Source organism: Typopeltis vanoorti, chromosome 6 (genome assembly GCF_054136105.1).
Source record: "Typopeltis vanoorti isolate ZY-2024b chromosome 6, IOZ_Tvanoo_1.0, whole genome shotgun sequence".
NCBI classification, from domain to species: Eukaryota; Metazoa; Arthropoda; class Arachnida; order Uropygi; family Thelyphonidae; genus Typopeltis; species Typopeltis vanoorti.
Genome location: NC_143554.1, coordinates 135267604 through 135288180, shown reverse-complemented (window position 1 = coordinate 135288180; position 20577 = coordinate 135267604). Strand labels below are relative to the sequence as shown.

Below are 20577 nucleotides of genomic sequence, written 5' to 3'. Positions count from 1 at the left end.
GTTTCGAATCTAGTCGGCAACTAGAAGAAATTTTTCTATGCCTTTTTTCGACCAGTTTCTGAGTTAGTCGATCTCTGGCACAAGCAAGCGGGTTTTTTCTCCCAGAAATGCTGGTTTTTCATCCCGTAAACTCAAAAAATCGACCGTAGAACCCACATTATTTCAGACATTAAATATGAGTGTTAGGGTTAGGGACCATGAGATGGCAGCACTTGTTGAGCGATCTCTCTTCACTGCATGCTGCTTAATTAGTGATAGCCTTGAGCCAGCTATCTCTGATTGGGTACCAGTGGAGATTGAACTGCCCACTCAGTCTCCATAAGTTAGATAGGGCTTAAAATAGCCTCGCCGGGAATAAAAAGGCATTAGTTGATTTTTTTTTAAAATCATATTGATGAAAATGTAATTCATTTAATTTCAGTATAATAATATGCATAATATTTTACACATGCTGTATATCGCAACATGTAGGTATATACTACATAAAATCAGCCATAATGTCACTACAGTATACACTGAGAAATCCTATCATAATTTTTATTGAGTTATTTCAAATGAGTGAATTTCCTGATATTTGCCCTCAAGAGGTCTTCACTACTATGACAACTCTACATGATTAAGTTTACATTATTAATAATCTTCCATCGACAATTTTCCCCCAAATTAGTCTATTACTTGTCAACACTCCAACATTGTCGTATCTAACATTTTCTTCTTTTAAGGCAATTCTGACTGAATCACTCCACCTAAGTCCACCTGCTGTCTTGACATCAAACATCTGTTTTGCTAACCTTTCCTCTTCCATTCTATTTAACTGACCATACCACACAGGTGACCAAAGCTAAGGACGAACTACATTTTTACCTGTATATGAAAAAGTTTTCATGATTACAGCCAAATGTGGAGACATAAATTTATTACCAGCATACTAATAAATTATATTACACAAAAAAAGTGCTATAAATTTTGTACAAATTAAAATGCAGTACGTTTTTTCTCAAAAATGCATCTTTCACAATGTTGTACCATGCTTAGCATCAAGTGATTCAGGAGTTCTTGAAGCAAACTGGTCCACTCCTCCTTGAGAGCAAGTATAATGCCTTGTTTGTGTTCTGGAGGAGAATTTCAAGCAGCAGTGCATTTCCCTATAGCATCCCAAAGTTTCCTATGGGGGTTGAGATCTGGGGAGCATGCTTGCCACTCGATTCAATTAATATCCCCAGTCTCAAGAAGTATCTCCACTTCTTGTGTATGATGTAGTGTGGCATTGTCATCCATAAAAATTAATTCTTCACCTACAGCACCATGGAACGATCGAACTTGACATTGAAGAACTTTGTTGCAATATCGTTCATTGCAACAATCGTTCACAAAAGGGAATACCAGTTGTATTCCCCTTTTTCCAGTACTTGTAGCTCGATGTGTCCATTATGTATAATGCCTTTCCTCACTGCCATATCTATCTCTTTCAAGATCATTCTCATGATGGTGAGCAGTACCACATTCACACCAGATCAAGTGATGTCTAGAATCAGAGGAAAGACTAAAATGACTCTTATCTGTAAAGAGTACATTAGTCCATTGGCATCTTGTCTAATTTTTATGGAGGGTACAACACCCATGAAAACATTCCTTTCCTTCATGCTTACATGGAGATCAGAATACATTATGGAAAATTATGGAGACAACTACTGTGTTAGAGTAAAACTTTAGTTTAATATAACCCAAAATGAACACTCGACATTTTGACTTTGATATGAAGGTCGAAACGTCAAGTGTTCATTTTGGTTTATATTAAACTAAAGTTTAATATAAACCAAATTATGGAGACAACATGGTAGTTGTCTCCATAATTTTCCATAGTGCACTGAAAACATTATTTACAATGAGCTGTGGATTAAAGATGCAGGCTATGGTCCCTTCGGGCCTATAAGTGCTTGTCAGATATCTTGCCACAGTTTGTTGAGAATCCACATACCTGTGCTTGAATGGTGCTAACTTGCAAGTTTGCCTGCCATGGTGTGTTGATTATATGTTTATGGTGTGTTTTGTTGTTATAACCAAAAATTTTTCTTCATGCTCCATGGTAGAGCAAAGGCAACCTCTTAGCAAATGTCTGGAAAACATTCCATTAATTTACAGTGCTGCACAGAGACTGGATACAATGCTATATGATATTCGAAACTCTCTGGCAGTATCAGTAATACTGCAGCCTAGGTTCGATTCCCGTCGGTGACGTGAGGAGCTGAAGGATCTTCCTCAGCCATAGCCAAGTTAGCCAGTCTTGGGCGTGGACAGCAGGGTTTTTTCCCCAGTTTATTCTGAGGTTTTTCATCCCGCAAAGCAGGCAAACTGGCCTTGAGAACTCAACACTACAGGCTATAGGATACACCGGGGCATAAGGCTGACCACCTTATCCTGTAAACGGAGTGAGGTCCGATGATCAATGGACTCTCGACTGGATTGCTATTAATTGCTATTAAAATATGCTATTAATTATATATTGGGTTTTTATCCTTTATCCAAGTGTTAGCAAACAAAGTTTGCACCTGAAGTACTTTCAGGACAGAGGCAGCTCGTAGTAAAGGTGGTATAAGTTTCGCAAGGAGATGTGCTTTGCATTATTGGAGATACTAAGGCAGGTGATGAGAACTTGTACCAACTTTACTACGAGTTGCCTCTGTCCTGAAAGTACTTCAGGCACAAACTTTGTTTGCTAATACTTGGATAAAGGATAAAAATCCAATATATAATTCGTATATTTATTATTATTCCATTAATACCTGGTGCTTTGTTGTTTCTGAGTTGCTTGATATTTTCTTCTGCTCCAGCTAGTGAAAGTTTAAATATTTTCTAGCCAACATGTATGATAAGTTGTTTGCTCAAAAGTCTCAGCAAGTTCATTGCATTTGACAGGAGTTGATTAAAGTACTTTCTCTCTCTCTCTCTTTCTCTCTCTTGATTCTAAAGATGATGGATAGCAAACAGGTTTCCACCTGATTGCTGTTCATCTCTAGTAGTTTATGTTTATCCACTGCTGTTGTTAATTATTATTGTGGACCTATTTCTTGTTTCTAATTTCAATAAAAGCTTTTCTCTAGTTTATTCATGCTAATTACTTCTGGATTTCTTTGGTCCATTCATGTACTAAGTTTCATTTTTTTGTTGTCTGATTGTTTTATTAGTTTCCTTCTTTCTTTGTATATTCAAGTAACATGAATATCAAATTGTTATTAAGTCAATTACTTCTATCTTTTTTCTCCTTCTTTACTGCCAGTTCACATTCTTTATTTCTCTCCTCCATTTTATTTAGTTTGTTAATATTGTATCTCAGTTGATTCATATTTGCTGAAAAATATTTACTGTTTATTTTGACCTGAAGAATAGCACCAATTAGAAAATTATTGCTATCACATTCAGCTCCTCTGTAATTCCAAATATTCCGGATGCAATTTGGATGGAGATATTCAGTTGTCTACAGATGATGCAAAGTTGGAATGAACTTTGAAGAGTAGAGAAGATGTTGTGGCCTTACAAGAAGACTTGAATAAATCGAGTGATTGGACACAGGAATAGGGATGTGAGTTCATTGTTGCAAAATGTAAGGTTTTAAAATTTGGAAAACAAAGATGGTATGCAGAATTTATGCCTGGTGGGAATATGTTGTCACAGGTAGAGGAAATAAGAGATCTTGGGGTAATAGTGAGTAAGGATCTGAAATTTAGGGGACACATTGCCAAAATTGTGAAGACAACACAAAGACTTCTGGGAATGATGCGGAGGACACTGACTTGTAGAAGTAGGGAAATTCTTGTTTCATTGTATAAGGCTTTGATTAGGCCACACATGGACTACTGTGTCCAGATTTGGTCACCTGGCTTTCAAAAGGATGAAGAGATGTTGGAAAGGGTCCAGAGGCAACTGACTAAGGTAGTTTCTGACTTCTGGAATGTCTAATATAAGGAAAGATTGAGAAGATGCAATTTACAGAGTCTAGTGGATAGGAGGAAAATGTGGAGATATGATAGAGACCTAGAAGTTGGTAAGAGGTTGTTATAGGATCAATGTTGGAGAGGTTCTACAGAAAACAGTGGGAGATCAGGGGAGAACCAGAGGTCATCTCTGGAAACTGTATAAAGAGGATGTGAGCAGGGGAGTGAGAAACAGGTTTTTTTCAAGTAGAGTTGTGAATGATTGGAATGCCTTGCCTTGAGAGTATGATGTCTGCAGAGAATTTAAGTGTGCTTAAAGTGCGGTATGATGAGTTGTTTGTATAAAAGGACCTCCTAGATGAGTCTTTGACTCCATGGGGGTCTTGGGTAATAATAATAATAATAATTCCTGTGTCTTTTATTGATTATGATATGGTCTGTTTGGTTAAATGTATATCTATCAGGAGATTTCCCTGTTTGTTTGTATATTCTTCCTCATAAACATAACAAACTTATTATTATTCAAATAAGTGGATATTGAATCCAACATTATTTCTTAGCCAAATAAGAAACTCAAAGATAGAAAATCTATCTAAGAATTAGAGAGTTACAAGTGGGGTAACCCTCTTCTTACCTCACTGGGACCTATATTGTTTAACTTTTATATCAGTGACATTGTCAGTGGATTGCAAGGGGATATTCAGTTGTTTGCGGATGATGGAAGCTGGGAAGGATTATTAGTAATAGTGCAGATGCGGCAGCCCTGCAAAAGGATTTGAATAAGCTAGATAGAGGGGCAAATGAATGGGGGTGTCAGTTTAATGCAGCAAAATGTAAGGTCTTGAGGTTTGGGAAACATCGATGGGACACTGCATACTCTATGGGAGGAGTTATACTGGAGGAAGTAGGGGAGACAAGAGATCTGTGGTTGATGATTGATAGAAACCTGAAATTTAGGGGACATATTGCAAAGGTGGTGAAGGTAACACAGAGGATTGCTGCAATAATGAGAAGGACGCTGACCTGCAGAGATAAAACAGTTATCATTCCGTTGTATAAGACCCTGATCAGACCACACTTAGACTATTGTTCTCAGATTTGATCCCCAGGATTTGAAGGTGATAAATTAACTGTGGAAAGGGTACAAAGGCAGATAACAACTATGGTTTCAGGACTGTACAATGATAGTTATGAGGATCAGCTGAGGGAATGTAGACTGCAGAATTTGGTGGATAGAATCAGGAGAGGTGATATGATTGAGACTTTTAAACTGTTGAGAGGTGGTTACAGGGTTGATACTGGGGAGTTCTTGAACAACGGGAAGGAGTGATGACAAGAGGCCATCCCTGGAAGTTACAAAAGAAAACTGTGAGCAAGATGGTGAGGAGTGGTTTCTTTGCATTGAGGGTGGTTGAACCATGGAATGTTTTGCCTGATGAAGTGGTGAGAGCGAGAACGGTCAATGAGTTTAAGGCATGGTATGATAGACTTTGTGTTTCTTAGGGGGAGACGTCCCCTCGATGAGTCTTGATAGACTTTGTGTTTCTTAGGAAGGACCTCCCACGAAGAGTCTTTTGACTCCATGGAGGCTTGAATAATATAATAATAATAATAATATAGAAAGCTATAAAAGTTCAGCGAGTCCAAGTGTAAGCTAACCTAACGGAGCTTACTCCACCTTTACTATGAGTTGCCCCAGCATGTACCACCTGTTAGCTTACGCTTGGACTCGCCAAACTTTTATAGTTTTCTATATTCGGCATGAAACTCTTTGATAGATTTTCTATCTTTGAGTTTCTTATTCGGCTAAGAAATAATGTTGGATTCAATATCCACTTATTTGAATAAATTTACTTTGCCGAAAGCCTATTGGCTCTTTATCTAAATAACTTATTATTAAATTTCTAAATACAGCCAAATTAATTGATCTTACTCCATGAAGGGGGCTTTGGTTTCCAATAATTTTTTAATATATTTTTTCCTTCTAGTTTTCACACCAAAATCTCCTAATAACATAATTTTATCCTTTTGTACTATGGAATTTTTAGAATTGCTTCCCATTTTTCATAGAATTCATCGTTTATTTCTTCTTCTGCAGCCAGCTTCAGTGAGTGCATGTATATCAATAAAAGTTATCAAGCCATTTTGCTTATAATCTTAGCTTCTTCTTTCATTAAAAGCTTTAAATTCAATTGCAGATTATCATAATTTCTTCTGAATAATGAATCTTGCTTTCAGTTCATGTTTATCTGAGTTGTTTCCACTTCAATTTAACTTTCCCTACCCATCTTGTCTTATGCACTACTACTATTACTATATCCATTTCATATCTATTTAATTCATGGGTGAGTTAGTGAAATACTGCAGCCTGCTTCAGTGAGTGCATGTATATCAATAAAAGTTATCAAGCCATTTTGCTTATAATCTTAGCTTCTTCTTTCATTAAAAGCTTTAAATTCAATTGCAGATTATCATAATTTTTCTGAATAATGAATCTTGCTTTCAGTTCATGTTTATCTGAGTTGTTTCCACTTCAGTTTAACTTCCCCTACTCATCTTGTCTTATGTACTACTACTATTACTATATCCATTTCATATCTATTTAATTCATGGGTGAGTTAGTGAAATACTCTGGCTCTATACAAACTTCTTACAGTCCATTATCCTATTTGGAATCCATTATTCCAGTTCATCAGTGTAGCATACTTGTTTTGTGACCAGCACTTCTTTTACATAGAGAAGTGCTAGTTAAAATGATAAATTGTAAATGACACAATGTTTAAATTTATAGAATCTCTATCCTTTGTAGGAAATTTTTCATGAAATATAAATAGATTATTTTTTTACTGGATAAAATTACACTATTTTGAAAATCTTTTCTCTACTGTTGAATTGGATTTAAACGGTATTGATGCGAACACAAATAGATAAGAAAATAACTATTTATTAACTTAAAAGCTAATATTTCGCTGGTATTATATCCAGCATCTTCAGAGCACACAAAACAGTTTGTTACAAATGTGAGACAACCACAATTCGGTGTAACAGTGGGGCTAGTATAAGTAATTGCAGCGTGCAACAGAAGACTAAAGTCCTAATATGGCACCATCTAAGTTATATATATTAAAAAAAAAAAAAAAACATTAGTCCAAAGTTCTGAAAAAAATATAGTAGTCCTTGAAAGTTTTAAAAAATAGTAGTCCAAAGTTTTGAAAAAAATAAAAATAAATAAATATTAATTTAGTCTTAGGATGACTGTCTCCCAAATCTTTGGTAGATTTACACAGCCATACTTGTTAGGGTTTGGAGTATGTTTTAAGGCTTCTGTTGATTCCAGGAACAACCTCTCTGGCTTGTAGAAGCTTCTGTGCAGTACTTTTGTTTTTTTCCAGTTGATCCTGTGTGTTGCATCTAAGTAACATACAGACCCTGCATAGGAAGTGGGAATAACACGCAGTGAAAGAAGAAAGATCCTGTGTGCTGGGGGTATCCAAAGCATGGTCTGCCAGACCTGACTTGCCATAGTGAAAGTGCAGGATATATTTTTTGTGTTCGCTGAGGCAGATGTCCACAGTTCTTCCTGTCTGTCTGTAGTAGGCTCGATGACAAGAACAGGGCACTTCATAGACTCCTGGATGTGATAAAGGAGTGAATCTGTCCTTAGGTGAACGGTTGAGAGTTGCCAATTTCACATAAGGTTTAAATATGGTGTTTGTTAAGCAACCTAGATATCTTTTCAGATGTGCCTTTAATGTACAGGATGGTGATAGTTTTGTTGTAGTCTTCTGTGGTAGATAGTGGGGGAGATTTCTGGGTAGCATTTAGTATTTTATCTATCTTATGGGGATTATAGCCATTGGTTAGGAAGATGTGGCATAGGTGAGAAAGTTCAGCAGTGAGAGCTGAAACAGATTGGAACAGATTGTTCTAGCTCTATGGGTTAGTGTTTTTAAGATACCATATTGTTGAGAAGGGTGATAGTGTGATTGTTTGTGTAAATATTTCCCTGTATGTGTGGGTTTTCTATAAACCGAAAATGATAAGGAACCTTCTGGAAGACATGTGATTAGTGTGTGTCCAGGAAGGGCAGGCAGTTATTGGCTTCTAGTTCTATTGTAAAGTGGATTTTAGGGTACTGGCTATTTAGATGCACTAAAAATGTATTCAATGTGCCTGGGCCATGTGTCCAAATAGCAAACACATCATCAACATAGCATAGCCAGAGACTAGGTTTGAGAGTGGCTGTGTTGATAGCTAGCTTTTCCAGATGTTCTATGTAGAAGTTGGCTAAGGGGGAGAAAGCAGGGATCCCATACCTGTCCCATCTAATTGTTTGTATATTTTCCCTTTCCATGTAAAATAACCTGCCTGTACTGTGAATTTAAATAGCTGAAATATATCAGGGGGAAATTGTGAATTTAGTAAGTTAAGTGTTTCAGTCAATGGTACATTAGTAAATAGTGAGGTGATATCAAAACTCACCAGTAGGTCTGAACTATTTAAGGTGTGGTTTTCTAAAATACTTTTTAGGTGTGTAGAATTTTTAACAAAAGAGGGAGAATTGTTTGTGCAAGTGGCAAACATAAATTGCATTTATTAACATCTGACCTCCATGGAGTCAGAGACTCATTGTAGAATGTTAGTTCCTAATGATACCATTGTTTCTAAACTGGTTTCAGAATATTAGAAAATAAACCAGACTACAATAAAAACCTTAATTGCATTTTGAAAAATCAAATACAAGCTTTGTTTTTCACACCCTCATCTATACATGTTATAGTGCTTTATAAATACAATTCACATAGAGATTATGGAGAAGTACTGTGTTAAAATAGTAAATTGTAAATGACACAATGTTTAAATTTATAGAATCTCTATCCTTTGTAGGAAATTTTTCATGAAATATAAATACATTATTTTTTTTTATTGGATAAAATTACACTATTTAGAAAATCTTTTCTCTATTGCAGTCAAGAATTTGAATCTGTGTTCTAAAATATGATAGTCAGTGAAGTGTGTTTTTTGTTGAGATTTTGTGAAAGATGTATAAAGCAAGAAAGAGAAGCACTCCACTTCATCCTTTCACTTCCTTTGTAATATTTCATTTCTATAACTTACTAATGAAAGTACTAATGAAAGGTGTTTTCATACATCTTATGCAAGCAGTATTCAGAATATTATGATACTACACAATAATTTTTTGTTATTATAAACTTCCTTTCAACATCTTTCTTGAAAATTAGTCTATATGTTTTATCTTGCATTTTATTCTTCTAAGGCACTTCTAACTGCATCAGTATATTTAGATCTTGGTTTTCTCTACAAAGGATGCTGTTTCTTCCATCTTGTCATCAGACACCTGTTTTGCTAACCTTTCCTCTTTCATTCTGTTCAAGTGACCATACCACTTGAAATTAACTCAGCTCACACATTCCTGAATACTAACAATGTTGAATTGTTACATTTAGTATTGGATATTAGGCATTGTCCATTATAAACGGTGTCTATTAGGCATTAAAACAATGGTTCTAGTTTAATATCCAACATTTTATCTTGTGGATCTGAGAAGTGGTTTAGAAAAAAAAACACCTCTCAGATCCATAAGAGGTGTTTTATTTCTAACCCACCTCTCAAATCCATAAATTAAAATTGGTTTAAATACTGGCTTATATACATCTAGTTTAGTATTTTGACTAATTTCTCTATTATTCTATATCAATTAACTTGCTTGTTCTTCTCATATTTGCTTATTTTATTGTCTTTTATCATGATTAATTTGATATCCTCACAAAAAATTGTTCCTAAATAGCATTGATCGCTTTCTAAAATAATCCTTAATTAGTCAGTCGTGGCAGTTTCTCTAATTTAAGCACACAGGTTCAATTGTTTTTATGAGACAGTGCATTGGTCAAAGATCAGGCAATAATTTTAAGCAAACAAAATGTTTGTTTTACCTTAAGCAACTATACAATCTAATATAGAATTGAACAATTTCTCTCTGATGCCTATTTTAAGCTCAAATTGTAACCTTACAATTGTAACCTTACCTGCTATTCACAATGCTTAAATAACTTGCTTTACAAAATCTAGGCAATTACTGGCTATTGCAGTCTACATCATTGGCTAACATTCATCTTAATATATGCTAGTTATTACAGTCTACATCCTTGGCTAACTTTCAGCCTCAATTATCTCCTATGGCAACTGTACAATTATTTTTACAGTGTTATGTTCAGTGGACATAAAATTCTTAATCATTTCCTCAGCATTAATACAATAGAATCTACTCACAAATTGGCAGAAACATATACAATCCTACCAGCTTTGAAGATTTTGTGGCGGTTCTGCCAACTGCTTTCCTCCATCCTATATACTAGCCTTCGCTGAATGGCTCCTGGCAATCGCCCTGCTGTAGTCTTTTTCTGGGAATTGTAGCATAGCTCACTGTGCATTCTAGGTCTGCTGTAGGCACCATGTATCTGGTTGCATGTGGCATGTTCCATTACCAAAAATACCATCTCCGAAGAATAATCTACCTCTCCTGGTTCCCCGTGCCTAGGGGTCATGCTTGAATGAAATCTCAGAAGTCCGAGTGGGCCTACAAACTGCAGCAAGAAGAAAAACTCAGAGCTCCCCTTTTTGGAGTTCTTAAGACCTCTTTTATACGATTCCAAAGTTCCTTGTTTTAGGGTCGGAGACCCCCGAATCTTGACATCACTGTTGTCTTGACTTTTAGTTTTGGCGGCAAAATCTCTGCATCTGAATGACCTTCACCACCTTTGTGCACTTTCAAGTTGCCAACATAATCTTGTCTAATCCTCTTAACTTGAGGCAGAAATACTTTTAATATTCTGTTACTCTTGCAATTTTACATCAAAACTTAATACAAATTGTACATTACAAATCAATGTAATATACAATTTGTACTTTTACAATATTTTATAATTTATGAACAATTCTATGTCTTTCTTTTAGTCAGTTACTTTTTACAAGTTTACAATCAGTATTTATCCTTTAAAATACAGTAATGTACAATTTTGTTCTTTCCACATGATTTATGACTTCTGTAAAATCGATGTAAGAAAATTTTAACAAAATTTCATTGCATCGAATTTTACAATACCATATAGTTATATTGTTTTGAACCTCTTTACTCTTGGCACTTTGTCACTAGCCTTTTTCAGATCTACAAAACTTAAATACATGTAATATAAGAAATATAAGAGGGATCTACAAAACTTAAATACAGATCCCTCTTATATTACATGATTTCACAACTAGTTGTCTTATAATGATGGCATTGGCGTAGACGATATAGTGGTTTGAGTGGTGGAGACGGAGAGTTTTAGAATAAGCGCCCTCCCTCAACGAGTCTAGGACTTCCTGGAGGTATCAAGTAATAATAATAATAATAATGAAAATCTGACCTAACAAATCCCAATTTGGTATGAACCCAGCTTGTTCTTCTCCAAGTTTCTCTTTTACAGTTTTTTTAACCTGTACTTAACCTGAAACATACAATAGAGAAATTCCTCTGTAATTCACATATTTAGTTTAATTTCCGCCTCCGTAGCTCAGTCAGTATAGACAAAGCCCTTTGGTCTGAAAGACCTGGGTTTGATTCCCGTCCACGACATGAGGAACCTTTATCTGGTCTTCAGTGAAAGGTGAGTGAGGTAGAGGATTTTTTCACCTGGAAACTCAGATTTTTCGTCCCACAGAACAGGCAAACTGGCCTGTGAACATGCACAACTATAGGACAACATATTCCAACCATAGGACACACCAGGAGGCATAGGGCTAACCACCTTATCCTCAATACGATAACAGTTAAATGAATAGAAAATCCTCTACACCGAAAGATAAAAGAGGAGGGAAGGAATAATAAGAAGAATAGTTTCATTTCCCCTTTTTATAGATGGGTACTATTGAGAACTGTAATCATCTGGAATTTGACCTATTGTCTATGCCTTCTGAATTTGCAGTGCAGCCAACTATAAAACTTTTATACTCTACCATAGTTGAGTATTTCTGATCAGATATCATCTCCCACATATTTTTTGCACTGGGTGATGATGAGATGTGGCATGTACTTAACATCCTGTATTTGTTGGTTTCTCAATTTATAGGAAACCAACAAACACAGAACATGTAGGTAGCATGTTCTATGTGATATTTTTTAATTTGAAAAAATACGGTAAACATATTCCTAGTTTGTCTTCTTTGTTTTAGTTACCTCAGTTATGTAGTTTTCTAATTCTCCTACTAGTTTCACTTCTTTTTAATTTGAGATTTTTCCACTAGAAAAAACTTGAATGTTGTTTCGTTGTTCAGCTTGGTTCCATGATGAACATAGTTGTGTCTTGTTTAACTGATGCTCCTACCTACATGAGATTTCATTGTTTTTCCATCATTGTCTTTTTGGTTTAAGTCAATACAGAATACAGTTTGGTCAGCTAAATCCCAAATTGCTATTGCATCCTCATTCATTCGGTATCCAGGAAGATAGCTGATAATGGGATGCACCAAGAGATGGTGGGAATTGGACACAGGTTAGGAGTTCCAGTCAGTTCTCAGCATATTCTCTCTCCAACTAACAGGTTGTGGGTTTCAGTCCTACCATTTACATATCTAGATGTCTGTGATTGTCTTTAGATGGGAGATGAATTTCTTCATCCAATGTAAGACAATCATCCCACTTATTAAAGGCAGGCATGAAGTGACTTGAAAAAGTATTGTTTGGGTTCTAGAGCAGAATTTCCAGACCAAGTAAAAATAAATAAAAAAATATCTCCAAAAAAATTACAAAAATGAAAAAAAAAAAATGCTTAGCCTACTCACAGTACTGATGTATTATAGATTAGTACTAATCCAACCTTTTATGGGTGGAAGTTACATATAAAAAAATATAAAAAATCCTTAAAAGGCTATGTGGAGATCTCCCAGTTCTCAAACTAGTCAGATTTGTAGAGGCATATTTTTAATATTCATTATATTAAAATATTTATTTTTAGTAATATTTTTATAATTTCCAACCATTTTTTTTCTCCGTAGAAATTGTGCCATCATATCTGCTGCAAAAAAAAAAATTGATAACAAAGCTGGTGAAATTGTCAACATCATTTTACGATTATCAGAATCAAGAAGTGATCCATGGGCTCCTACAACTAATCCTGTTCCATGCCATGAAATTTTAGATGTTTTAACAAAAGAAACAAATATAAAAGCTGAGGTTTGTGGAGTAAAAATGCGTAATATATAGTGATCAGATATATTTTAATATTGACTTGACATTTCCATTTGTCTTTTCTCTGCATCTTTAATATGTTCTTTCATATGAATCTCTTATGAGCATCCTATTTATCTCTGCACATGTAGTATCGACTGTATGGTGAAGAGGGTTGAGTCTGTTTTAAGAGACTATACTGCATATCAGTTTACTGACAGAAATCAGTAATATGACAAATGAAAAAAAAAGGAAAGTCTTCATACCCCCCCATATCTGTGACTTTCCAAAAATATTCAAAAATAAATAATAATCCTCTTTGGCCGGTTGTCAATAATACAGATAGTCTTACATATATTTAACTTAATATTTAGTTAATAATGAATAATATAAGCACGTAAACACAAGAAAGATGTTTAATTAGCCAAATATTTCGGTCTGAAAATTGCAGACCATCTTCAGTGGCACTACAAGAACAGTTTTAAAAAAAAAAGTTTTAAGACAAATGCTCAACTATGTCTCTTCCTGGAGTTTATCAAATTCCCTGCAACTGTGATCTCTCCTATTTTGGACAAACTGGACACTCTCTTGAAAAAAAAAAAGAATCCAAGAATTTCAATCCTCCATTTATCACAACAAACCTGAAAAATCTGGATTGGCTCAGCACGGGATTGAAACTAACCACAACATCCTTTGGTCAAAAACTCGCCTCTTACATAGATCCTGCTATAAATTTGAACATTTATTTAAAGAAAGCATAGAGGCATTACTCCATCATCCTAACCTGAATCGGAATGACTGTATATCTGTATCAAAAATCTGGGAAAGTCTAATCAGGATAACTCATTAATTCATAATGAGTTATCCTGATTAATATCCTGATTAATTAATATCTTTATTTCAATCATGTCTCTGCTTAATAATATTCCCTTTAATACTTAGTGATATAACATCACGTGGCTGGTTCTATTTTTAAATAATCTATTGTTAGTATTCCACCTTGTATTTTTTAAAACTATTTTTGTAGTGCCACTGAAGATGGTCTGCAATTTTCAGACCGAAATATTTGGCTAATTAAATATCTTTCTTGTGTTTACGTGCTTATATTATTCAATCTTTATGTCACAAGTATCCTTAAAATATCTAATATTTAGTTGATCATTAACACAACACATAGTACATTCATCATCATATGGAAGTGCCCCTCCTCTTCATTTTAATAGCATAGGATGAATTTCTTTGGGCCATTCAATGGCACAAGAAACAGCCATGTTCCAGATTTGACTGAAATCAGTTTAACAGTATGACCTGTAGAGATATCTGTAGAGGAGGAGGAGGGGAAAATCTTATCTAACTGTGACAGGAAATCAGTTTGCTCAAAATACTTGAAGAAACAATTACACACTGCTATACTGGAAATCAGTTGACTAATTCACTCAGATAATTGACCGATTGCTGTGTTTTCAAAGTGTTCTTTTTTTTATTATTAGATTTAATGCATCAAATTTGGCATCTTGTTGAATACCTATGTTGATAAAAGTAACAAATTGATAATATTCAACTTCAAATTAGTGTTATTCAGATTTTGGCCCTAATGATTCTTAGAATTAGAATAGTCATTGACTTGCTTCATTACTTAGCCTAAGAGTCATTGCTGCAACTCTGAAGAAGGTTGTTAGGTACAAGATGCTCTTTCACAGCTGCACTATACGAGGTGGTATCAAAAAGTTTCAAGACTAGCTCTGTTTATGAGAAATTACTTTATTTATCTACGTTTACACACTACCACCTTCAAAATAGTCCCCTTGCATACCAGTGCTCCCAGCTTTCTTGCCACTTCTGGAATGTGTCCTGGAAGTCTTCTTTTCGAAGCATGTCAAGCACCTTCTGCGATTCGCACTGGATCTCCACAATGGTGTCAAAACGGTGACCTTTGAGCTTGATCTTCATCTTCGGGAAGAGGACGAAGTCTGCATTAGCCAAATCTGGCGAGTAGGGTGGGTGCAGAAGTGAGATCATGTTGTTTCTGGTAAGAAACTCACATGTGAGGAGAGCTCAGTGACAGGGTGCATTGCCGTTGTGGAGCATCCAGTTTTTCGCACCACAGATCTGGTCGCTTTTGCCAAATGTCCTCTCTCAGATGCCTTAAAACCTGGCAGTAGAACTCGCTATTGATGGTTGGCCCCCTGAGGACGAATTCTCGATGCACAATGCCGCGAATGTCGAAAAAGACGATGAGCATGCACTTGGTTGAGCTGCAGACCTGCCTCACCTTTTTCGGTCGTGAAGATGATGAGCTCTTCCACTGTGAAGACTGTTGCTTCGTCTCAGGGTCATACCCGTACACCCAAGTTTCGTCACCGGTAATGACCCTCAACATGAAGGATGGGTCATCCATGGCATGCTGACAGAGTTCTTGGCAGACTTCGACGCGGTGTTCCTGGGTCAGCAGCCTGTGGACGAACTTGGCAGCAACATGGCGCATGTTCAAATCACATGTGAGGATTGCTTGGACTGTTTCTATGACACACCGACAATGGCAGCAATTTTGTCGAACAGCAATGTTTGATAAAAATGTTGAAACCGAATGATTTCGACATTTTTGGGGTTTGAGCTCGTTGAAGGTCTTCCTGATCTCTCATCGTCTTCCAGTGATGTTCTTCCGCTCTTGAAGCACACGTGCCATTCAAAACACCTCGAACGACTCATTGCATCATCACCATAAACTTGCCGAATCATGTCAAATGTCTCTGTGGCAGATTTGACCAGTTTCATGCAGAATTTCACGTTTGCTCTTTGTTCTAACTTGCTGTCCATGATGAAATCGCTGATGTGGTAACGCAGGTGGTCAGAATAGCATCAGTTGCACAGCTCCCGATGTACACAGGACGATGTCTTTTGGCACGCTGACTTATGAAGGTAAGTGCTCCCTGTGACTGTGCATGCAGCCTTTGTGCTACCATCTGTTGGCGTGTTACAAACCTAGTCTCGAAACTTTTTGATACCACCTCGTATGAGTTGTTGTAGCGCCTGTTGTATAAAGAGTATTGGTCAGTCAGTATGTGTCTCTGTTGTAAGCATTATTGCAATAACTTCTGAGTAATAGGACATAGCATCTCAGAATTCTTATGAGGATTTTGGGTACGGCCATAAGAGGTGCACTTAACTAGCCAGTGTATTTTGATAAATGACCATTTGCAGCATTTGTGAGAATCTCCATAGTTCATGAAGATATGGCAGAAAATTGTATATCATAGAATTCACAAATTCCATGATGCATGATTTTTTTTAAGTTAGCCAGCTTCATGTTTTTTGCTTATAAAAATTTTGCAACATTGACCCAGAATTTAGCATATGTTATGCTAAAGACCAAAACCTCTACATAGAGTACTGTATTTTTTTGAATACCAGCTTCACAGATGTAAGAGAAAACTATATATAATTTATTACTCTTATATGTTTCACTTAATATGTCATGACTTCTTTTAGGACAGAAAAACTGGTAACAACATTTAAATTCTGAATACAAGAATGAGCATATGGCATGCATATAATATCGTGTGTGTGTCGGTTTGAACTCTAATACTATTAGAGTTCAGAGAAGTTGGAATAGAAGTATAATTAATTAATTAATTTAAAAATAACAACAGTAATCACTTCCCAAAACTTAGAAATAGGCATACATTTGTCTGATTAAGATTAGGATGGTGGTATAGACTTCACACGATTAAAAAAATAGACAATAAAAATTTGAACCTATTGCAGTGTAGCATCTTGGTACAGTTACAGTGAACTCTGTGTTGATGGCACGAGAAGCAAGGGCTGAACCTTCAGAATCTAAAAATCTTATATAATCTTGATGTTCTTCTATTCTAATAGTAACAGAATGTCCAGTCTGTCCAAATTAGCAAAGATGACAAGAAAAGAGTAGTTGATAAACACCAGGTAAGGATAAAGGTGATGATGTATCTTTAATAGGTGGTAAGAAAGATGAAAATTTCCAGACTGGTTTGAAGGTGGTGTACAAATTATTTGATGTTTGATAATATAAACACCAAGCAAGGATAAAGGTGATAATATATCTTTAATAGGGTAAGAAAGATGAAAACTTCCAGACTGGTTTGACGGTGGTGTACAAATTATATCTATGAAGGGTTCTTGTTATTTGTTCGGATGTTTCTTTAAGATAGGGTATGCTGATCCTTTTAACATCAAATTGCAATCTGGAAGAGGTATGATAATTATCAAATATTTTCTGTATCAAGTTCTCATTGTGCATGTTAAGTAACAGAGTAAGTTTTATTTCATTTAATTCTTCTAGTAGAAGAGACTCAGAAGAACAAATTGTGCATGCTCGGTGTACAAGACTTTTGATAATACCTATTTTTTGCGAGGAAGATGATGTGAAGATGTTTGGATATATCTGCCTGTAAAGGATGGTTTCCTGTAAACAAAAAATTCACTATTTTGTTTATATATATTGTTTATAATTTTTTATATTTATATTTGTTTATTATTTTTAAATCAATTAATTAATTATATATCTATTTCCTCTTCTCTGAATAGTATTTCATCTTATTGGACAGCTGTGACATTTATGAGTTTTTCCTGAAACTGTAAGATAGTAAAACATTTCCTATCATTTACAATCATCAGTGCATGCACGTGAATAAGATATGGCTGAATAAGAAAACATTATTGCTCTAGTATTGCAGAATCCTTATGTGAACACAAAGGAGTTTCATGTGCCATGCAAATGAGAGATTAAAGAATGTTACATGAAGAATGCTTCTATCTATGCCACAGACAACTTGTTCAACACCTCAGTCTCATGGATATTCTACATGACTTGAAAACAAATCCTCTTTCCACTCTGGAAAGTAATGTATAATATTGCTTTAGCATCAATGTTTGGTACCTTTACCCCTAGCTATTGTTGTGTTTATTTTCAAAGGTCATGTTACACATGACATTTACTATGATTTCTGCAAACAAAATTGCTGCTATCTTTTGATAATGTACCTTTGGCTACATGGCATTATGTATACTTCTGACATAATAGTGCTCACCCACATTAGTCTCATGTAATGAAAATGCATTTTAATCATTTATCCTGAGTGGCATATCATAGTGTACACAATTTGTCATCTAGGTCTAAGTCCTTTGGATTTTTGTCACTTGCAGTAGAAGAAAGAACTGGTGTAAGTAAAAACACAATATGTGTCACTTGGTCACATTTTGGAAGTAAGATTGACCATAAAGAAGACTAGAAAGTAAAGAAATTTCAAACTTAGCTAACTTGTGCTATTGCATGACAGGTCTGATATTAGTCAGAAGGAGAAGTTGGTAGTGGGTACATCACTTAAATAATATTGAAGAATCTCTCTCTTCAGTTAAATTTATGGTAGCCTACTCAGATAATACTTTTTTGATCTTTCTCTGTAAACAGAGTACAATTATTCCTTGGTAAGTTTTTTAAAAAAAGTGTTTGTTTAGGAAAAATTTTTACTAGGATCTAGAAAATCAAAATTTAATTATATTATATACTTTATAAAAAGACTGGTATTGTTAGCTTAAATCCAAACTGCAGCAATATAATAATGAATATCATTGTAAAAAGAAGTAATTCAAATATACAAAGTACTTGGAAATGATTGTCCAAGAGATTTTAAACTAAAAATTTTTTTCATCAGTGAACTAAAGATATAATTAGATGAATTGAGAAGCATTAATAAAGAATAGGTGATTTTTTTCTAAATAAATCTCTTTTTTCTTTTATTCACTGATGATAAATATACAGATATCAGGAAACCATAGCAAGTTAATGGTTTTAATTACCTAGAAGCATATTTGACTTCAAATTTAAATTACTAGCAACAGTAAAGCGCAGATTCTCCATAGCATGGTCAGTGATTAATAAACTGAATAAAATTTGGAAAAACAACAAAATTCCTACAACTCTAAAGATAAAATTATACAAAAGTATAATACTACCAACATATCTTTACATGGAAGAAACTTGGACTTTAAAAGAAGAACCAGAGAGGAGCTGGCTTTTGAAATGAAATGCTTCAGGAAAATCAACAGAACTCGTTTTTGGACAGAACATAAAACAAATGCACAGTGCTTCAAGATTTGAATATCCCTAACTCAACAATTCTTAACATACTTAAAAATCATAACTCCATTAGTTTGGTCACATTGTGCAAATGGAACCAGAACAGACTTCCTTGTCTAGTATTTGAGGACACTATAGAGGGTATAAGAGAGGAAGACCAAGATTAACATTGCATGGGAAAGAGCTTGCTTTTGATAGAGAATGGTAGAAGGCTCTTATCCACATGGGACTCAACCCATCTTGAGGATGGAAGAGAAGAAAAGAGATAGATAAATATATACTTTTACATAGTAATACATACTTAAATAATTACCATTCATCATCGGAATTACTCAATCTTTCACAAATCCTACCTTCATTGCATAAGTTTTTCCTTTTTTTGTTAGTTGCTCTTCTATCAATAATAGAGATCTCACATATGTTAGTATTTTGTTATGTATGTATAATATCATATACATACATACACTGCTTGGAAAGAAGTCAACAGACACAGTGTGAAGAATGAACAGCCATGGTGCCCACCTTAATAAGATATAGGACCTGCTTTCGCTGCGATGGCTGCTGCATTCCTACAGAGCATGCTTTCCACAAGTGGATGACAGCAATCAATGGAAATTTTGGACCATTCCTATAGGTATGTAATGAGGTCCTGGACTTATGAGACTAACATCCCTTAATCTCACCTTATGCTCCAATTCATCCCACAGATGTTCAAAAGGATTGGGATCGGGGCTCTGTGGAGGCCAGTCAAGTGTGGTGACATCCATGTCCACAAACCCTGCAGTTACAGCAACAGCCTTATGATATGATGCATTGTCTTGCTGAAAGAAAATCAAATGGTCAGTTTTGTAGAAATGCCAGAAAGTAGTGAGCTTGCATTGTCCAGAATGTTCGACTACCTCTCTGAGTTCAATGTTCATGGCACCAAACAGAGGTCCGAGGACAAACCAGTAAAAAATAGGACAATATAATCACACAACCACCATCTCGAAATTTCATAGTGATTCATTGCTCTATAATAAAGCTTTCCAAGCTTCCATGTCCTGCTGTGCATGCTCTTTGCACCACTGAAGATGATGCTTCATGTTGCTTTCGCTAATGTGGGTCTTGCATATTGTGGTCCTACCATGAAAACCCATGTTGTGAACTCGATTCTGAATGTTTTGTGTAGATTCATGTTACAGCTGATGCCCAGAACTCCACGTTCAACATATCGGCAGGCGAATGGTGGTTTTTACATATTATTCTTTGTAGCATGCTACAGTCATATTAAGTGTGTTTGGCAGATTGTCTGCTGCAGG

The 20577-nt window shown here is 35.4% G+C and overlaps 1 protein-coding gene across 2 annotated transcripts in view; it reads left to right on the top strand.

Moving 5' to 3' along the window:
- The window catches only part of LOC150105967 (DNA-directed RNA polymerase III subunit RPC3-like), a 164015-nt gene that overhangs the window by 89832 nt on the left and 53606 nt on the right, over window positions 1-20577 (top strand). For both annotated transcript variants that reach the window (XM_090393728.1, XM_090393727.1), the window contains exon 6: window positions 12987-13164. In XM_090393728.1, coding sequence (XP_090249854.1) covers window positions 12987-13164 — 178 coding nt within the window. The remainder of the gene's footprint in view (window positions 1-12986; window positions 13165-20577) is intronic.